This window comes from Bufo gargarizans, chromosome 10 (assembly GCF_014858855.1).
Source record: "Bufo gargarizans isolate SCDJY-AF-19 chromosome 10, ASM1485885v1, whole genome shotgun sequence".
NCBI classification, from domain to species: domain Eukaryota; kingdom Metazoa; phylum Chordata; class Amphibia; order Anura; family Bufonidae; genus Bufo; species Bufo gargarizans.
The window spans coordinates 100050217-100068572 of NC_058089.1; the positions used below are offsets into that span (position 1 = coordinate 100050217).

Sequence of the window (18356 nt, forward strand, 5' to 3'; positions counted from 1 at the left end):
TGTTGCATCGATCTGTTCGCGTCACGCCTGAACACGCAACTGCCCAGGTACTTCAGTTGGCGTCCAGATCCTCAAGCAGAGGCCGTAGATGCTTTCCTCCAGAACTGGGGGGGTCCCCTCCATTATGCCTTTCCTCCGTTCGCTCTCATCCCTCGGGTACTCGCTCAGGTCCGTCGCCAGGTGGCGCAGTTGGTCCTGGTGGTTCCCTTCTGGCAAACACAATCGTGGTTTCCTCAATTACTACATCTTCTCACGGAGGAGCCTCGGCTCCTGCCGTCGTTTCCACAGCTTTTGCTCGACCCTTTTGGTCGCCATCACCCACTTCTGCTAGACGGCTCTCTGCAGCTTCTAGCATGCCGGGTTTCAGGGGTCCCTGGGATTCCTCGGAATTTTCGACAGCAACCAGACAGCTGTTGGAGTCGGCTTGGGCTCCAGGCACTAGACGAGCCTATCAGGCGGCTTGGGACGTATGGGTTCGTTGGTGCAATCCACGGGACTTGGATCCCTTGCAAGCCCCTGTAGTCGCGGTTCTCCAGTTTCTCACTTCTCTCTTTGAGGCGGGTAAAGCTTACCGTACCCTGAACGTATACCGCTCGGCGATTTCTGCTAGACATTCCGGGTTTGATGGTTGCCCCGCCGGTCAACACCCGTTGATCTGTCGTCTATTGCGTGGGTCTCGATTGTCGCGTCCTCCTAGGCCGCGTTTCTCTACCACTTGGGACGTTGCGACGGTTCTCCGGTTTCTGGAGGGTTGGCCCCTCAATTCGTTGCTGTCTCTTCGGCAGTTATCAGCCAAGTTGGTGACCCTTCTTTGTTTAGTGTCTTGTAAGCGCGTCTCGGACGTACGGGCTTTAGATATTGAGGCGCGTTATTTTACGCCTCAAGGGGTTCTGTTCAATATCTCTCGTCGCACTAAAACGGGTATCAAGTCGGTTACTTACCCGTCTTTTCCTTCTTCTCTGCAACTGTGCCCCGTGGCTTGTTTACGGGAGTACGAGTCTCGCACCGTAGCTTTTCGCTCTCGGGATTCCCCGCAGTTGTTCATATCTTTTCGTCGCCCTTTTTCCCCGGTTACCAGTGTTACGCTTTCCCGATGGGTTAAGTGGATCCTTTCCCTCTCCGGTATTGATACTTCCATTTTCACCGCGCATTCGGTACGGGGAGCGGCGGCTACCTCTATGTCGGTGGCTGGTGCCCGTTTGGAGGATGTCATGCAGTTGGCGGATTGGTCCCGAGTCTCTACCTTTCGGGAATTCTATTTCAGGCCAGATCCTCACGTTTTTGCCTCCGTTATTGCCCAGCTTTAAACTTGCAAATATGAGCCTCCGTGTCTTGTAATAAAATTAAGGATTTTCCTAAGTCATGACGTAAAGTCATGATTTTATTAAAGACACGGAGGCGAGTATTTCCCGCCCATTGCATTTTCACCCTCCCTGCTGGGTTGTAGTCTTTGTACTGTACGTTATTATTTATCTGTCTGTTACGGCATGGGAAGTACTTGGGCTGCTGTGCTTGTTTGTGAACAATGCAGTTGGGTGAGTTGCTACCATGATGTTTGTTTTTTCTCTCTTCCCTCCAGGTTGATGCACCTTTGTCATCCGTCGTCTGATACTCACCTTCCAGAGGTTCCGTTTGATGGTTCTACGGCTGCTGTTCCGGTTGTTATTGTCCGTTCCAGAGTTCAGTTTTCGCCGTTTGAAGACTGCAAAGAAAGAGGAAGTGTCCAGCCAGTGATGTCCCTTATATAGGGGTAGAGCTGTTACCATGGATATTCTTATGGTTTTTTTCTTCAATTGTCTTTGCTGCTATTTTCCAGTAAAGAAAGAGTTAAGCAAATACTCGCCTCCGTGTCTTTAATAAAATCATGACTTTACGTCATGACTTAGGAAAATCCTTAATTTTGGTGGCTTGTTTTTAGCAGAAACCTTGTGCTGTCATACTATCTGTAATGGTTTTTGCTAGTGAAAGGGTTAACGGCCTATAGAATGAAGACATATAGACATCACATACACCCCATAATTCACTCGTTTTCAGTAGTCACATTAGGGAAATTCCAATTTACACAATGGGTGTTGGGTGATACCCAGAAATGATTAGCATATTTCTTCTCATTTACATGGGCGTGTCCCTAAATATCACTAACCTCATCGCAAGTAGCGCATATGATACCGTTATCACACCCCAAAGTGAGTCTAGACCAGGGATGGCCAACCTGCGGCTCTCCAGCTGTTGTAAAACTACAATTCCCACCATGCCCTGCTGTAGGCTGAAAGCTGTAGGCAGTCTTTGCATGCTGGGAGTTGTAGTTTTGCAACAGCTGGAGAGCCGCAGGTTGGCCATCCCTGGTCTAGACCAATAAACGTGACGTTGCTGGCCTAGGAAGAGGCTGCGGCGCTCCAGAATGGCAGGAGTACCAGGAGTCGGGGCCCCCCAATCAGATATTCATGATCTAGCCTGAGGATAGCACATCAATATTCTAGTTCCAGAAAACCTGTCTTTACTAGAGACTCCATATGGCAGGGGTGGGATTCAATATATAAGACTGTGACTGGATATTGACGTATTGGACATATTGGTGATGCATGGAAAGAGACCAGGAACTATCTTTCATCACATCATTAGACACCTCCAACCATTTATTAAAATTATTCCCATTATTTTTATTTGCACATCGGCCCTTGATGCGAAGGTCATACGTGTTTTCATATATTCAGATTTTTTTAATGTAGTTTTATAGTTGAATATGATTTCCCTGCATGTATTACTGTATTTTGCACCCCATAAGACACATTTTTCCCCCAAAAGTGGGGGGAAAATGTCTCTGCATCCTATGGGGTGAATACTAATGAGCTCTTCCATTATGGAAGCGCTCATTAGTGTCAGAGGACCGGGAAGCGTTGAAGGCTCTGTACTCACAGTATTAATAATGCCCCAGCAATGGCCCCCAGTATTAATTAGGCCCCCCAATAGTGGCTACCGGTATTAAAAATGCTCCATTAGTGGCCCCTAGTATTAAGGTCCCCATTTTTAAAATGGCCCCCATTAGTGGCCCCCAGTATTAATAAGACCCCCAATAGTGGCTCCCAAAATTAAAATGGCACTCATTAGTAACCCCAGTATTCATAATGCCCCATTAGTGGCCCCCAGTATAAATAATGAATCAGTAGTGGTCCCCGGTATTAATAAGGCACCCATTAGTGGCCCCCAAAATTAATAAAACCCCATTAATGGCTCCCAGAGAAATTAATGCCCCCATTGGTGCCCTCCTAGTATTACTTTTCCTCCATTAATGGCTCCTAGTAGTAATAATGCCCAGATTAGAGGCCACAGTGTTATTAAAGAGGTTGTCTCATCATAGACAATGGAGGCATATCGCTAGGATATGCCCCCCTTGTCTTATAGGTGCGGGTCCCACCACTGGGACCCGCACCTATATCGAGAACAGAGCTCCACAAGGTGGTGGCTGGAGGACTCCAGTCCAGCCACCACCAAGCCGGCTCCCCATAGATATGAATGGGAGTGTACACAGCTGGGACCCGCACCTATAAGATAATGGGGGCATATCAAATCCAGCGCCTGCACCACATTCGGCGCAGGCGCTCTGAGAGAAGGGCGCTCACTTCCTCAGCACTTCCTCAGTGCGCCTTCGCCGATGACGTCACCCGAAAGAGAAGACGTCATCGGCGCAGGCGCACTGAGGAAGTGCCAAGGAAGCAAGCGTCCTTCTCTCAGAGCGCCTGCGCCGAATGAGGTGCAGGCGCGGGGTTTGAATTGCAGACAGGGCCAGCCGGAGGAGGAGAGCACTCGCTGGCCCTGTCAATCAGCAGGAGGAGGGGGCGTTTTTTGAAAGGAGGATGCGGCGGCTACAAGCCCTACTTGCTGGTAGAGAGGTAATTTACATATTATAAAAGTGCAGTTTTTAAAGAAACTACTGAACGAAAAAGGGTAAGAACACTATATATTGAAAAATCGCAGTATAAGGATTTAAATTAGCCAAAAAAAAATTAAAAAAAGACTTTTGGGGGTGACAGAAGTCCTTTAACCACCTCCGGACCGCCTAACGCACATGTGCGTTCCGGAGGTGGCAGGCTGGCGCACAGTCACGCATATACGCGTCATCTCGCGAGACGCGAGATTTCCTGTGAACGCGCGCACACAGGCGCGCGCGCTCACAGGAACGGAAGGTAAGCGAGTGGATCTCCAGCCTGCCAGCGGCGATCGTTCGCTGGCAGGCTGGAGATCCGAATTTTTTAACCCCTAACAGGTATATTAGACGCTGTTTTCATAACAGCGTCTAATATACCTCCTACCTGATCCTCTGGTGGTCCCTTTTGTTTGGATCGACCCCCAGAGGACTCAGGTAGCTCAGTACAGTCCCACCAAACACTACACTACACCCCCCCCCCCCCCGTCACTTATTAACCCCTTATAAACCCCTGATCACCCCATATAAACTCCCTGATCACCCCCCTGTCATTGATCACCGCCCTGTCATTGATCACCGCCCTGTCAGGCTCCATTCAGACGTCCGCATGATTTTTACGGATCCGATCCATGTATCCATGGATCCGTAAAAATCATGCGGACGTCTGAATGGAGCCTTACAGGGGGGTGATCAATGACAGGCGGGTGATCACCCATATACACTCCCTGATCACCCCCTGTCATTGATCACCGCCCTGTCAGGCTCCATTCAGACGTCCGCATGATTTTTACGGATCCGATCCATGTATCCATGGATCCGTAAAAATCATGCGGACGTCTGAATGGAGCCTTACAGGGGGGGTGATCAGTGACAGGGGGGTGATCACCCTGATTACCCTGATCACCCTCTGTCATTGATAACCCCCCTGTAAGGCTCCATTCAGACGTCCGCATGCGTTCTGTGGATCCGATCCATGTATCCATGGATCCGTAAAAAATCATGCGGATGTCTGAATGGAGCCTTACAGGGGGGGTGATCAGTGACAGGGGGGTGATCACCCTGATTACCCTGATCACCCCCTGTCATTGATAACCCCCCTGTAAGGCTCCATTCAGACGTCCGCATGCGTTCTGTGGATCCGATCCATTTATCCATGGATCCGTAAAAAATCATGCGGATGTCTGAATGGAGCCTTACAGGGGGGGTGATCAGTGACAGGGGGGTGATCACCCTGATTACCCTGATCACCCCTGTCATTGATAACCCCCCTGTAAGGCTCCATTCAGACGTCCGCATGCGTTCTGTGGATCCGATCCATGTATCCATGGATCCGTAAAAAATCATGCGGATGTCTGAATGGAGCCTTACAGGGAGGGTGATCAGTGACAGGGGGGTGATCACCCTGATTACCCTGATCACCCCCTGTCATTGATAACCCCCCTGTAAGGCTCCATTCAGACGTCCGCATGCGTTTTGTGGATCCGATCCATGTATCCATGGATCCGTAAAAAATCATGCGGATGTCTGAATGGAGCCTTACAGGGAGGGTGATCAGTGACAGGGGGGTGATCACCCTGATTACCCTGATCACCCCTGTCATTGATAACCCCCCTGTAAGGCTCCATTCAGACGTCCGCATGCGTTCTGTGGATCCGATCCATGTATCCATGGATCCGTAAAAAATCATGCGGATGTCTGAATGGAGCCTTACAGGGAGGGTGATCAGTGACAGGGGGGTGATCACCCTGATTACCCTGATCACCCCTGTCATTGATAACCCCCCTGTAAGGCTCCATTCAGACGTCCGCATGCGTTCTGTGGATCCGATCCATGTATCCATGGATCCGTAAAAAATCATGCGGATGTCTGAATGGAGCCTTACAGGGAGGGTGATCAGTGACAGGGGGGTGATCACCCTGATTACCCTGATCACCCCCTGTCATTGATAACCCCCCTGTAAGGCTCCATTCAGACGTCCGCATGCGTTTTGTGGATCCGATCCATGTATCCATGGATCCGTAAAAAATCATGCGGATGTCTGAATGGAGCCTTACAGGGGGGTGATCAATGACAGGGGGGGTGATCAATGACAGGGGGGTGATCAGGGAGTCTATATGGGTGATCACCCCCCTGTCATTGATCACCCCCCTGTCATTGATCACTCCCCCCCTGGTAAGGCTCCATTCAGCCATTTTTTTTGGCACAAGTTAGCGGACATTTTTTGTTTGTTTTTGTTTTTTCTTACAAAGTCTCATATTCCACTAACTTGTGTCAAAAAATAAAATCTCCCATGAACTCACCATACCCCTCACGGAATCCAAATGCGTAAACATTTTTAGACATTTATATTCCAGACTTCTCACGCTTTAGGGCCCCTAAAAAGCCAGGGCAGTATAAATACCCCACATGTGACCCCATTTCGGAAAGAAGACACCCCAAGGTATTCCGTGAGGGGCATATTGAGTCCATGAAAGATTGAAATTTTTGTCCTAAGTTAGCGGAAAGTGAGACTTTGTGAGAAAAAAAACAAGAAAAATCAATATCCGCTAACTTATGCAAAAAAAAAAAAATTTCTATGAACTCGCCAGGCCCCTCATTGAATACCTTGGGGTGTCTTCTTTCCAAAGTGGGGTCACATGTGGGGTATTTATACTGCCCTGGCTTTTTAGGGGCCCGAAAGGGTGAGAAGAAGTCTGGGATCCAAATGTCTAAAAATGCCCTCCTAAAAGGAATTTGGGCCCCTTTGCGCATCTAGGCTGCAAAAAAGTGTGACACATCTGGTATCGCCGTACTCAGGAGAAGTTGGGGCAATGTGTTTTGGGGTGTCATTTTACATATACCCATGCTGGGTGAGAAAAATATCTTGGTCAAATGCCAACTTTGTATAAAAAAATGGGAAAAGTTGTCTTTTGCCAAGATATTTCTCTCACCCAGCATGGGTATATGTAAAATGACCCCCCAAAACACATTGCCCAACTTCTCCTGAGTACGGCGATACCAGATGTGTCACACTTTTTTGCAGCCAAGGTGGGCAAAGGGGCACCTTTCGGATTTCGCAGGCCATTTTTTACACATTTTGATTTCAAGGTACTTCTTACACATTTGGGCCCCTAAATTGCCAGGGCAGTATAACTACGCCACAAGTGACCCCATTTTGGAAAGAAGACACCCCAAGGTATTCCGTGGGGGGCACGGCGAGTTCCTAGAATTTTTTATTTTTTGTCACAATTTAGCGGAAAATGATGATTTTTCTTTTTTTTTCTTTTTTCCTTACAAAGTCTCATATTCCACTAACTTGCGACAAAAAATAAAAAATTCTAGGAACTCGCCATGCCCCTCACGGAATACCTTGGGGTGTCTTCTTTCCAAAATGGGGTCACTTGTGGGGTAGTTATACTGCCCTGGCAATTTAGGGGCCCAAATGTGTGAGAAGAACTTTGCAATCAAAATGTGTAAGAAATGACCGGTGAAACCCGAAAGGTGCACTTTGGAATATGTGCCCCTTTGCCCACCTTGGCAGCAAAAAAGTGTCACACATCTGGTATCGCCGTACTCAGGAGAAGTTGGGGAATGTGTTTTGGGCTGTCATTTTACATATACCCATGCTGGGTGAGAGAAATATCTTGGCAAAAGACAACTTTTCCCATTTTTTTATACAAAGTTGGCATTTGACCAAGATATTTTTCTCACCCAGCATGGGTATATGTAAAATGACACCCCAAAACACATTCCCCAACTTCTCCTGAGTACGGCGATACCAGATGTGTCACACTTTTTTGCTGCCAAGGTGGGCAAAGGGGCACATATTCCAAAGTGCACCTTTCGGATTTTGCAGGGCATTTTTTACACATTTTGATTGCAAAGTTCTTCTCACACATTTGGGCCCCTAAATTGCCAGGGCAGTATAACTACGCCACAAGTGACCCCATTTTGGAAAGAAGACACCCCAAGGTATTCCGTGAGGGGCATGGCGAGTTCCTAGAATTTTTTATTTTTTGTCGCAAGTTAGTGGAATATGAGACTTTGTAAGGAAAAAAGAGAAAAAAAAAAAAAATCATCATTTTCCGCTAACTTGTGACAAAAAATAAAAAATTCTAGGAACTCGCCGTGCCCCTCACGGAATACCTTGGGGTGTCTTCTTTCCAAAATGGGGTCACTTGTGGCGTAGTTATACTGCCCTGGCAATTTAGGGGCCCAAATGTGTGAGAAGAACTTTGCAATCAAAATGTGTAAAAAATGCCCTGCAAAATCCGAAAGGTGCACTTTGGAATATGTGCCCCTTTGCCCACCTTGGCAGCAAAAAAGTGTGACACATCTGGTATCGCCGTACTCAGGAGAAGTTGGGGAATGTGTTTTGGGGTGTCATTTTACATATACCCATGCTGGGTGAGAAAAATATCTTGGTCAAATGCCAACTTTGTATAAAAAAATGGGAAAAGTTGTCTTTTGCCAAGATATTTCTCTCACCCAGCATGGGTATATGTAAAATGACAGCCCAAAACACATTCCCCAACTTCTCCTGAGTACGGCGATACCACATGTGTGACACTTTTTTGCTGCCAAGGTGGGCAAAGGGGCACATATTCCAAAGTGCACCTTTCGGATTTCACCGGTCATTTCTTACACATTTTGATTGCAAAGTTCTTCTCACACATTTGGGCCCCTAAATTGCCAGGGCAGTATAACTACCCCACAAGTGACCCCATTTTGGAAAGAAGACACCCCAAGGTATTCCGTGAGGGGCATGGCGAGTTCCTAGAATTTTTTATTTTTTGTCGCAAGTTAGTGGAATATGAGACTTTGTAAGAAAAAAATAAAAATAAAAAAATCATCATCATTTTCCGCTAACTTGTGACAAAAAATAAAAAGTTCTATGAACTCACTATGCCCATCAGCGAATACCTTAGGGTGTCTACTTTCCGAAATGGGGTTATTTGTGGGGTTTTTCTACTGTTTGGGCATTGTAGAACCTCAGGAAACATGACAGGTGCTCAGAAAATCAGAGCCGTTTCAAAAAGCGGAAATTCACATTTTTGTACCATAGTTTGTAAATGCTATAACTTTTACCCAAACCATTTTTTTTTTGCCCAAACATTTTTTTTTTATCAAAGACATGTAGAACTATAAATTTAGTGAAAAATTTATATATGGATGTCGTTTTTTTTGCAAAATTTCACAGCTGAAAGTGAAAAATGTCATTTTTTTGCAAAAAAATCGTTACATTTTGATTAATAACAAAAAAAGTAAAAATGTCAGCAGCAATAAAATACCACCAAATGAAAGCTCCATTAGTGAGAAGAAAAGGAGGTAAAATTCATTTGGGTGGTAAGTTGCATGACCGAGCGATAAACGGTGAAAGTAGTGTAGTGCCGAAGTGTAAAAAGTGGCCTGGTCATGAAGGGGGTTTCACCTAGCGGGGCTGAAGTGGTTAAACCCAGCTTTGGCATAATTTGCGCCAAATTTAACAATGTTTGATAAATCCGATGCAGCTAAGACTTCTGTCTGTCCTGAGGCGCTTCTCCGCCGTCTGCACCAGCCCGTCACCGGGGTACGATGCAGACAATTTTTGTGACTTTGTGATAGGTCACAGGTGATAAATCTCACTGCATCTGGGACACTTACCTCAGGATATGCCACAAATGGCAGATAGGTGCAGGACTGGTATCTATCTTCAGACCCCAACCCCTTTGTGAGGCACCGCCCCCCCCCTTTTTTTTACAGCACCCAGCCCCCTCAGTGCCCATGGAGGTGCTGGGGCCTTATTTAGTTAAGACAGACGGAAGACCACGCACTTTTCCTTTGCTGTCTGCCCAGGCCACAGACTATTGCAAAAGAAAACGACAGCAGTTGCCCATAGCAACCAATCAGGTTACAGCTCTCTTTCCCACGCTGGGTTGCTATGGGCAACGGGCCCCGTTTATTACCATATCCACTATAGACACTCTTCACCTCACAAACTTCTCTGTCAGGTACGAACGTTACCCTCTATGGTAGCGTGTGTTTACGCGAGGACCGTCACGTGACCTCCACTCGCCCCGCCCCTTACACGCCTGCAGTCTGTTTTGACACGTGGTCAGAGCGCTTCCTGATGACGTCATGCGGACTGAGCGGCGAGGGCTGTCGGCTGAGCCCGGCACAGCAGAAGCAGGAAGAGGAGTGCACGTCAGTGTTCCGTCCAGCCCGCGGATAGTCCTCTCTGTACGGAGCTGACAGTGCCTCTCTGTCCTCCTCCCGGTACATAAGCTCATGTTATAGCCGCCTGTCCTCCGGAGCGCCCCCGTTCACACTGTATATGCTGCAGCCTTCCAGCCCTGTATTGCTTGTCCCAGACCCCAGTGCAGGGTTACAGTCCTGTCCCCTCATCCTACACCTGTAGCCTCAGACCTCCCCTCCACCCTTATTCATATGCCATACACAGCATGTACATCCCAGAATACTCCCATCATCCCACACGTAGCACTGTCCTGACCACCAAGACTCCTTCCCTAAGTCTTCTCATATAGCAGATCCGGTGCTGGGATTGCTCATTGTTTGCTGTAGCTTTATTAGATTTGACCCCCCTCTCCCCTCTGCTTCCATTATCTAAAATGTCAGAGACAACCTCTATGACTGTGGTGTCAGATCCGCAGCATGCAGCTAAACTTCTCCGGGCTCTGGGCGCTTTTCGGACAGAAGCTGACTTCTGTGACGCGGTCCTGGTGATCGAGGAGCAGGAGATCCCAGTGCATAAGAATATTTTGGCGGCGGCGAGTCCTTATATAAGGTAAGTCATTCATTCTGGGTTTCCAGAACCACCTGGTCACCCTTGGATACGTCCTTCACGTGACTGTCCTCAACGTTATAGGGATTAGAGTTACGTGGACGTGCCTTTCCTAATCCTCACGGACACACGTCACAGATTCCGGCCGCGTGCCGCTCAGATTCCCCCGCACTGTGTTAGAAACTCCTATCCTTGTTTGCGAAATGGACACGAATAGGACACGTTCAGTTTTTTTGTGGGGCCGTGGAGCGGACATACGGATGCCGACAGCACAGGGTGAGCTGTCCACTTATTTTGCGGCCCCATTTAAATGAATGGCGCCTCACAGCTCCGTTGTTCTCCACGTTTTAGGACTTTTCGACACTTTCCTGTACTTCTGACCTTTCTATGAGCATGTAGAAAGGGTGGCTTGGAAGTTCGCACGCGCCGAAATTTTGTACTGCAGATTTCACACTTTGCCATGCAAAAATGAGCCGAAAATAATAAGGATGTGGTAGAGCAGGGATGCTTAATCTGCGCCCTTCCAGCCGTTGCAAAACTTTAACTCCCTTCGGGTCCTGATCGCTGTCGGCTGTCCGGGCATGATGGAAGTTGTAGTTTTGCGACAACTGGAGGGCCACGAGTTTGACGTCCCTGGTTAAAATGGTCACTGAGCTGCCTGAAAACTTTTGCCATATAATAGCAATATAAAGAATCACAGGTCTGAGTGCTGAGACCCCCACGATCACTAGAGAGATGCGCTTACGTCTCTCTCTCTCTCTCTCTGTCTCTGTCTGTCTGTCTCTCTCTGTCTGTCTCTGTCTCTCTCTGTCTCTCTCTCTCGACTGGCTCATTAGAAAGTGCGGGCCGGTCTCGATGCCATCTCCTGGAGTGAGGAGAGAGAGCGTGCTAAGCGATCACTTCTCTTCCCTCTTCTAGTGATCAATGGGGGTCTCGGCACCCAGACCCCTACCAATCAAAACCTTTGATATGTCGCTAGGACGTGTCAAAAGTTTTTGGAAAGCGCTGTGACCCTTTAAGTTGACCACCTGTTACCAGCGACGGTGTCATGGTGTCCTAGTGATTCCTCCCCAAATTCCCACTTATGGTATAAGCATACTATCCAGGGCAAAGGGTGACTCCAGCAAAAGTGTTCACTTTAAACCCCACGATAGACAGGGCACAGTCTTTTCCTGGATGAATGTCATGCGATATTCTATTCGGCAGTCTTGCCATTGTTTTCTTCAGCAGCTAACTGGTTAATGATGCAGTACAAAAGGACATGAATGATTACTCCCTACCCTGTGACTCATCAAGTGTTGAGTCTGAGTAATCCCTCTGGCGTTGTTTAACCTGCGCGGTCGTGAAGTGGTTAAGTGAGTCAGTAAAAGTGGCTGACATTGCAAACACAAGCATTCAAAAGGGAGGCACCATCCCTGTGCCCACAGGACGAGCCCGGGGACCCATAGCACCGTCTCCAGTTTCAAGCTTGTGCTCATAAATGGGGTCTGCTCTGTCAGGTTGTTACATAAGTTTGCTCTTTACAGTAATATATGTCGGCTTCTAGTCCTGGGGGAGGGGAGGGGGGTGGAGTGAGCGGCCGATTGTAGCTTTCACTGTGTGTGGAGACTGGTATAGCAGCTCTGCCAACTGACTGTTTCCAGATCTCCGTCCTGAGCAATTACTGTGCAGAGACCTCAGATTCTCCAGGGCGCGGCTCTCGTATCTATCGCTTTTGTCGATGAGCCCGTCTCCACCATTCATGTCCGTGTATGTAACTAGAGCACTGTTTCTAAGCATCTGGGCTCATTCACACACATACAGAATTATGGTTCCCAATTCAATGTATTCATTTAAAAATAAAAAATGAAAAAAGTATACTTTCCCGATATATTTAACAGATTTTATTCAATTCCTTTGAAAGGGTCATAAGTTTTCGCCATAGATACATATTAAAATTTTAGATGGGCGAGGCGTTTGAGTGCTGAGACAGCTCTCTCTCTCCTCGCTGCACGAGATGGGCTCCATCAGAGGTCGCAATAACGCCTGTACTATCGACATAGGCCGTTTACTCCCTGAAAAAACTCTAAGGCCCCTTTCACACGGGCGGGAATTCCGCGCAGGTGCAATGCGTGAGGTGAACGCATTGCACCCGCACTGAATCCGGACCCATTCACTTCAACGGGGCTGTTCAGAGGAGCGGTGATTTTCACGCATCACTTGTGCGTTGCTTGAAAATCGCAGCATGTTCTATATTCTGCGTTTTTCACGCAACGCAGGCCCCATAGAAGTGAATGGGTCTGCGTGAAAATCGCAAGCAAGTGCGGATGCGGTGCGATTTTCAGGCATGGTTTCTAGGAGACGATGTAAGTAAATTGATAAAAGTAAATTTACTGTATTATTTTCCCTTTATAACGTGGTTATAAAGGAAACTAATAGCATTCTTAATACAGACTGAATACTAAAATGTGGCTTTAGGGGTTAAAAAACATAAATAAAATGACACACCTCATCCGCTTGTTTGCGCAGCCGGCATCTTCTTCTTTCAGGACCTGCAAAAAGGACCTTTGATGACGTAATCGCGCTCACCATGTGATGAGCGCGATTACATCATCAAAGGTCCTTTTGCAGGTCCTGAAAGAAGACGATGCCGGCTGCGCAATCAAGTGGATAAGGTGAGTTAATTTTTATTTTATTTTTTTAACCCCTCAATCGACATTTTACTAAGCATTCTGTATTCAGAATGCTATTATTTTCCCTTATAACCATGTTATAAGGGAAAATAATAAAATCTACAGAACACCAAACCCAAACTGTAGTGAAGAAAGCATGCGCAACCGCCCTCCATTCATTTCTAAGGAGCTGCCGAAAATAGCCGAGCGCTGGCTCTGCTATTTCCGTCGGCCCCATAGGAATGAATGGGAGCGGTGCCACTCACTTCAATGGGAGAGGCGGGGAGCTGCGCCTGGTGGTGGACAGACCCCGGGAAAACCAGGGTCCTCCAGCCACAGCTCTCCCCGCTCCGTTCTCCTTGTAGGTGCGGGTCCCAGAGGTGGGTCCCGCACTTATCAGACAATGGGGGCATATCCTAGCGATATGCCCCCATTGTATGTGATGGAATAACCCCTTTAAGAGCTTGCTCACATCTGCGCGGAAGGCTCCGTATGGGGCAGATTCTGTCAAAAAGACCGTACAAAAAAAGCCCTACATGCAGGACTTTCTTTGGTAAAAAGACAGGATCCTGAACGGAACCTGATAGTAAACGGAGTTTGGTTAGCTCTGTTCATCTCCGTTATGTGTCCGATCCAGCACTTCTGTTATTTTCATTGTTCTGCTTGGAGCGGTGGTGTGAACGTGGCCTTAGGCCTCCTGCACACAACCGTTTTTTTTCCCCCTGTTTACTGGCCATTTTTTTGCGTTCCGTATACGGAACCATTCATTTCAATGGTTCCGCAAAAAAAAAAAAACGGAATGTACTTCGTATGCAGTTGCCCGCAAATTACGTTCCGTGGCTCCATTTAAGTCAACGGGTCCGCAAAAAAACTGAAGACATACGGAAATGCATCCGTATATCTTCCGTTTCCGTTCCGTTTTTTGCGGAACCATCTATTGAAAAGGTTATGCCCAGCCCAATTTTATCTATGTAATTACTGTATACTGTATATGCCATACGGAAAAACGGAACGGGAAAATGGAACAGAAACACAAAAAAACGGAACAACTGATACGTGAAAAACGGACCGCAAAACACTAAAAAAGCCATACGGTCGTGTGCAGGAGGCCTTAGAGGTGGGTATTTAAGCAGGAAAACAATTACTTGTCTTGATAACAGCAGGGAATTATAGCCAAGTGATAAAGTCCAGTCTGATATACTGCATCTTCCCTGTGCTTTGTCAGACAGGTCAGTCATAAAAGTGACGGCTCCCCTGACAGAAAGAGTAGGCCGCCACAGCCCTCTGGTTATAGGTGGCATACAGCTGCACGTAGGTCCATTAGCACTGCCCTTGTTCACACAGGTGGATCCTGACGTGTCACACACACATGACCTGTAAGGCCCCCTGCACACGATCAGGATTGCGTGCGGATTTTCCGCGCGGATTTGCGTGCGGAAAATCCGCACCGTAGGTCATGTACATTGTATTCTATGAGAATTTGAAATTCTCAATGCACACGATGCGGATTTTTTCCGCGCGGATTTTGACCTGCGGTGCGGATTTTTAAATCCGCGACATGTCAATTAATTTTTTTTTTCCTGACCGGATTTTCTTAATTCACTTAGTGAAATCCGCATGCAGAAAATCCGCACCGAATCCGCACGCAAATCCGCATGCAAATCCGCACCAATTAATGCGGATTGACCGCACGGATTTGCCTGTGAACACCTGCGGATTTCAGTGCGGATTCTCCGCACATGAATCCTGAACGTGTGCGTGTAGCCTAACATGGCAGTGACTAGCTTCAAACTGTGCTTTCACTTCCAGCCTAAGTACTGCAGAAAGGCCTGACACCCACAGCGGGGCACAGCCTCCTGCCACTGCCCTCCACATGTACAGGGCAACTTCAGAACAGAAGTGCCAGGGGCACGCCCCCTCCGCTTAACGCTGGAGCCACAGCTCCTTCTGTGCCCATAAACCATGAATGAATAAACATACCGTAGAGACGATACCTGGTGCCCCCCATGCCTCTCACCACAGGACTTACTAGGCTCCTCCTGAGCCGCAGCTGGGACCAGAGGGCGAGCACTGCGCTAGTTCCTGCGCATGGAGCTCTGGGTGCTGTAGAGTGTGGGCAGCACCTCGTGAAGAGGGTGTGTGCATGTAGTTAGATCGCGTGCCGCCGCGTGCAGAATGGTCAGCAGCCCACTCAGACCAACCAATAACAAAGCTCCTTGCTGTTAGGTGCATTATTATGGGTTGTTTCAGGCGGCAGCAGCGACATCGCTGCCTGTGCCGTTCACAGTGCGGCCTGCGCCGATGATGAATGGCAGCAGTATTGGTACGCCTTAGGCTCCTTTCATACGGGCGAGTTTTCCGCTCGGGTGCAATGCGTGACGTGAACGCATAGCACCCGCACTGAATCCTGACCCATTCATTTCAATGGGTCTGTGTACATCGAGCGTTTTTTTTCACGCATCAATTCTGCGTTGCGTGAAAAATGCAGCATGTTCAATATTCTGTGTTTTTCACGCAGCCCTGGCCCCATAGAAGTGAAAGGAGCTTCAGTGAAAAACACATTGCATCCGGAAGGAAGTGCGGGTGCGATGCGTTTTTTACTGATGGTTGCTAAGAGATGTCGTTTGTAAACCTTTGTTTTTTATCACGCGCGTGAAAAACGCATCAAAACGCATTGCACCCGCGCGGAAAAAAAACGAGCAACGGAACGCAATCGCAGACAAAACTGACTGAACTTGCTTGCAAAATGGTGCAAGTTTCACTGAACGCACCGTGGAAGCATCCTGACCTAATCCGTCACACTTGAGTGAAAGAGGCCTTAGGCCCCTTGCAGACAAGCGTGTCCGGATGCGTTGCGTCTGCGATCAGTAAATGGTGCGAGTAGGTACGCAATTGCAGTCAGTTTTGACTGCAATTGTGTTCCAATGTTGTTTTTATTGCGCGGGAGCAATGCATTTTGCACATGCGTGATAAAAAACTGACTATGGCACCCAGACCAGAACCCGGACTTCTCCTTGTAGGTGCTGGTCCCAGAAGTGGGACCCGCACCTATCAGACAATGGGGGCATATCCTAGCGATATGCTCCCATTGTCTAAGATGGGATAACCCCTTTAACATTATGTAGGCCTATGTATTATTTATTTGGTTCTCCTCCTCAGCTAAAAATACTCCTCAAAAATGGTAAGAGGGGTACTTTTAACCTTCCGTAAAAAATGTAGTGCGACCTCTGGGCTCCATAGAAGTCCACAGACCCATCTCGATTCAATGCCCTGTAGCCGGGAAAGAGAGCTTGATATCTGAGCGCTTCTCTCCCATCGTTCTAGGGATCGCTGGGGGTCTCAGATCCCCCGCAGAGCTAAACTTTTCATATCACTCTGTCATATCAAAAGGTTTGCAAAAAGTTAGTGACCCATTAAGGCTTCGTACACACAGCTGTGTCCGTATTTCGATCCACAAACAAGTGATCCACACTGGGCCTGCAGCGGTCACATGACGCTTAATCACTGGCTTCAGCGGATGGCACGATATTCGTGGCCTGCGACTGGCTGCAGTGGTCATGTAAATTATGCATGTGACAACATCACTACAGGCTAAGGGGCTATTCACACAACCGGATCCACTTTGCAGTCTTCAAGTAGCAGATCCACGAAATATGGACGTGGTCTGTGCGCATCCCGCACTTTTTCGCGGGCCCTATTGTAACAGTGCCTATTCTAGTCTGCAAATTGGAAAAGAATAGGACTTTTTAGCTTGGCTGCAGAATGGACACACGGATGCAGACAACAAGCGGTGTCTGCCCCAATGAAATACTTTTTTTGCAGACCTAAAATACAGTCACGTGAATAGCCCCTTAGAGGGATTTGGAGTAGCGGGACGTAATAAAGGTGAGTAAGGGCTATGTTAGGGCTAGTTCACACTGTGGATTTTGCAGAGTTAAAATTTGCCGCAGTTTTTTAATTTGGATGCTGCGGACCCGCTTACGTTTTTGCCTTATTGAGGGGCGCTAAACTGCGAGTAGACACCGCGCCAGCTGTTGGATACGTATGACCAGCGTCCTGCGCAGTCTAGTGAGTATTTCATGTCTGCCTTGCCTTTATATCTGGGCTGGGTGTACATTTATCCGAAGATCTCCTTCCCAGGGCAGTGAATAAGCAAACAGCCAACACCCCAACCTCAGAGCCAACAATTATGTCTAATCCCAGGTGGAGTCCGTGGAAAGCGCTTCAATCACAGGGAAATTGAGAATTTCAGCTCTCATTACCATTGTTAACACTCTGTGACTTCTACTGCTGCAGTCAGTGTCTCTAATGTTACCGCTGGGGATGGCAGCCATGACCTGACAGGTTGGCCTGAGGATCCATTTCAGATGATGGTCATGGTGGGACCTGTATTGGCTGAGAGCAGGCAGGATCTAGGACTCAGTCCACATCTCACAGCGGCAGGTTTTGCCCTGGATTCACGGCAGAGTTGTGTCAAAATTGCTGCATCTGCACTTGTTGGACCGACTTTTTATTATTTTTCCATCTACTTGCTTTTTGTAGTTTTTAACAGCGCCATTTTGGAGTGCACATCACTTGCTGATTCACTTTTATTAACTTTCTGGGAGGTAGATGGTTTTTACATTATACATTTTTCAGCATAACTAACATATCTTTATTCTCTGGGTCAGTACGATTACAGCGATACCAAATACATATATTTTTGGTTTTTTTACGTTTTACTGCTTTTGTGCAATAAAATCCCTTTTTGTTTTGTTTTTTAAAGAAAAAAATATGAAAATCTTCTTGCATCGCTGCATTCAAAGACCCATAACTTTTTTTTTTTTTTTTCCTTAGGCCGCATGCACACGACCATGGTGTGTTTTGCGGTTCGCAAATCGCGGATCCGCAAAACACGGATGGTGTCCGTGCTCATTCCGCAATAAGCGGAACGGCATTGACAGCCTTTACTTAGAACTGCCTATTCTTGTCCGCAAAACGGAACGGAGCCACGGATGCAGAGAGCACACTGAGTGCTGTC

The 18356-nt window shown here is 47.6% G+C and overlaps 1 protein-coding gene and 1 long non-coding RNA gene across 2 annotated transcripts in view; one reads left to right on the forward strand and one right to left on the reverse strand.

Annotated features, from left to right (window-relative positions):
• LOC122921004 overlaps positions 1-9960 on the reverse strand; it is a 67013-nt gene extending 57053 nt beyond the window's left edge. The window contains exon 1 of the long non-coding RNA XR_006386955.1: positions 9875-9960. This is a non-coding gene — a long non-coding RNA (uncharacterized LOC122921004). The remainder of the gene's footprint in view (positions 1-9874) is intronic.
• Positions 9961-10046: 86 nt separating this feature from the next.
• Positions 10047-18356, forward strand: part of GAN (gigaxonin) — a 44734-nt gene continuing 36424 nt past the window's right edge. The window contains exon 1 of the mRNA XM_044270434.1: positions 10047-10688. Within this exon, the coding sequence (XP_044126369.1) occupies positions 10513-10688 (176 nt within the window). The 5' untranslated portion in view covers positions 10047-10512. The remainder of the gene's footprint in view (positions 10689-18356) is intronic.